The 2,195-nt window shown below is 37.2% G+C and overlaps 1 protein-coding gene across 2 annotated transcripts in view; it reads left to right on the top strand.

Annotated features, from left to right (window-relative positions):
* Positions 1–534: 534 nt before the first annotated feature.
* LOC150109813 (uncharacterized) overlaps positions 535–2,195 on the top strand; it is a 67,020-nt gene continuing 65,359 nt past the window's right edge. Inside the window, exon 1 of one of the 2 annotated variants that reach the window (XM_090396785.1) lies at positions 535–753. In XM_090396785.1, coding sequence (XP_090252911.1) covers positions 608–753 — 146 coding nt within the window. In that variant the 5' untranslated portion in view covers positions 535–607. The remainder of the gene's footprint in view (positions 754–2,195) is intronic. The other variant, XM_090396792.1, reaches the window with a different exon arrangement.

The following is a 2,195-nucleotide window of genomic DNA, read 5'->3' as shown; positions in this document are numbered from 1 at the left end:
ATTCGGTTTGTATTCGACTTTTTTTTTTTCTTAATGATACGGAGCAGTTTGTAAACCAAGAAATTCATAAAAAAAAAAGAAAGAAAAGAAAAGAAAAGTGATTTTAGTTACATAACATCAATTTATATACTTCTGCCACTCTGTCTCACACTAATATGCAGGGTGTCTCTACTTTACTTTGAAGTGTGTAACGTTACAGACTTTTAGACCCGTTTTCTCCCGCCACCGTCTCCCCCTGCAGTTGACTTCATATATCTTCCTCTCTCGCTCGTGCCCTTTTGCCTACCTAGATACGTCAAGCATTTTTTCTGTTTGCGCTGTATTATTAGTGACTTAGGACGTTAGCTATAATACTCCACGAAACATCTCTCACGAGAAAACCCTTGATTAAATTATTTTACACGTTTCCTTAAATAAATATTAATACAGTTGATAGAGGGCGTATTTTGCTTTCTGCGGGTTTCCAGCAATTCCGGTTCCCAATGTTCACGTAGTCGTAGTTCAACTAGGCACGTGAATGACATTCGGTTAACGAACCACAGTGCGTCCTACGTCTTCGCGCGAATGGCTGTGACGCTTTGCACTCGTTAATAGTCAAGAAACCGGCATGGAGAAGCAGGTATTAGTAACACCTCATGAAGAAAAACGACTAGGTGAAGATCTTCAGGAAGTCAACTCTAGTCAGACGATCAAAGAAATAGTTATTGCCCGAGATGAAAATATCAAGTCATCTGCTAGACAAGAAAACGAAAGGTAAAGTGAATAGCGTCGTGTCTACTTTCGGTTATTTGCTTGTAAGTTTTAATCATAAATCGATTTTAAGTCCACAATAAGTCTTGCTGTTTTGGTAAAATTATTTCTTATTTGATGTACCCACATAATATAAAAAATTTTTCTTTTCGTTCTTTTATTTTATATTTATTTTATTTTATTTTCTTTATCCATTCATTGTGATAACTATCGAATTTTGCGGCATATTTGTGATATGCTTATCAGCTAAGTTTAAGGTCCTTTACTACGGTTTTCCAAGTTTCTTGGTTAAAATAAATTGCAGCAAAGTATTGTTGTTTAAATTTGTCAAATAATTAAAACCTAAAATGTGTGATATACGTTGATACACTAGTGTTTCGAATGTATACCACAATTTATTTTCGTTTTAGTATAAAAAATGTAGTATAAATTTAAAGGACAGCTCTCCATTTACACGGATGCTGCACTCGAGTAAATAGTGCGGATTTAAGAAATTGATCTGTCAAGCTTTTACAGGATCTCTTCCTCTCTCTCAAAATGCTCATCTGTCAGCGCTGGGGAGCGTCCCAGAAGTGATGTGTGTGTGTGTGGGGGGGGGGGGGGGGGAGGACCTATGATTAGTTTCTGGAGTGCAGTTTTTTAACCAATAGTCTTAAATAAAACGTAATGGTATGGAGCACTGGGAGAGACAGTGAGTTTTAGTGGAGTAGTGTGCCCTGACCAGTGGCGGCAGGTGAAATTTTAAGTGAGAGTGCTGCCTATACAAAATAAAAAAATAATAATTCTTTTTTTCCTAATCAGTAACCAATTTATTAATAAATAAAAGGGCACGAACGAGAGAGGAAGATGAAGTCAACTGCAGGGGGAGACAGATTTATTTATTAATAAATTGTTTAAGTTAAGGGATATTACATCCCATATAGTTTCTTAGCCGAATAAGAAACTCAAAGAGTTTCATGCCGAATATAGTAAAAACTATATATATAAAGTTCGGCGATTCCAAGCGTAAGCAAATACCTGGATACTGCAGCACTGATCCCAAAGGGTAGTGCAAGCTGGGACAACTCGTGGTAGAGGTGGAGCGAGCTCCGATCACTATTCTTGATATTTGCCCATAATGTGAACTTAGCTCCTAGGAACTGTATTTTTGTTCACATTATGAGAGAAGGTCACTACCCAGACCGGTTTCGACCTTTATTGAGGTCTCATCAGTGAGTAGCCAGACCTAGTTAATATCAAGTTTGTAGCGAACAGAACTTGTACCCCTACTACGAGGTACCCAGGTATTTGCTTGGAATCGCCGAACTTTATATATATAGTTTTTACTATATTCGGCATGAAACTCTTTGAGTTTCTTATTCGGCTAAGAAACTATATGGGATGTAATATCCCTTAACTTAAACAAGTTATATGTCGCCGAATTGAAGCCTTTGGCTCTTCACATA

The sequence above is a fragment of the Typopeltis vanoorti genome, chromosome 1, assembly GCF_054136105.1.
Source record: "Typopeltis vanoorti isolate ZY-2024b chromosome 1, IOZ_Tvanoo_1.0, whole genome shotgun sequence".
In the NCBI taxonomy this organism is placed as follows: Eukaryota; Metazoa; Arthropoda; class Arachnida; order Uropygi; family Thelyphonidae; genus Typopeltis; species Typopeltis vanoorti.
This window is presented reverse-complemented; position numbering and strand designations above follow the sequence as displayed.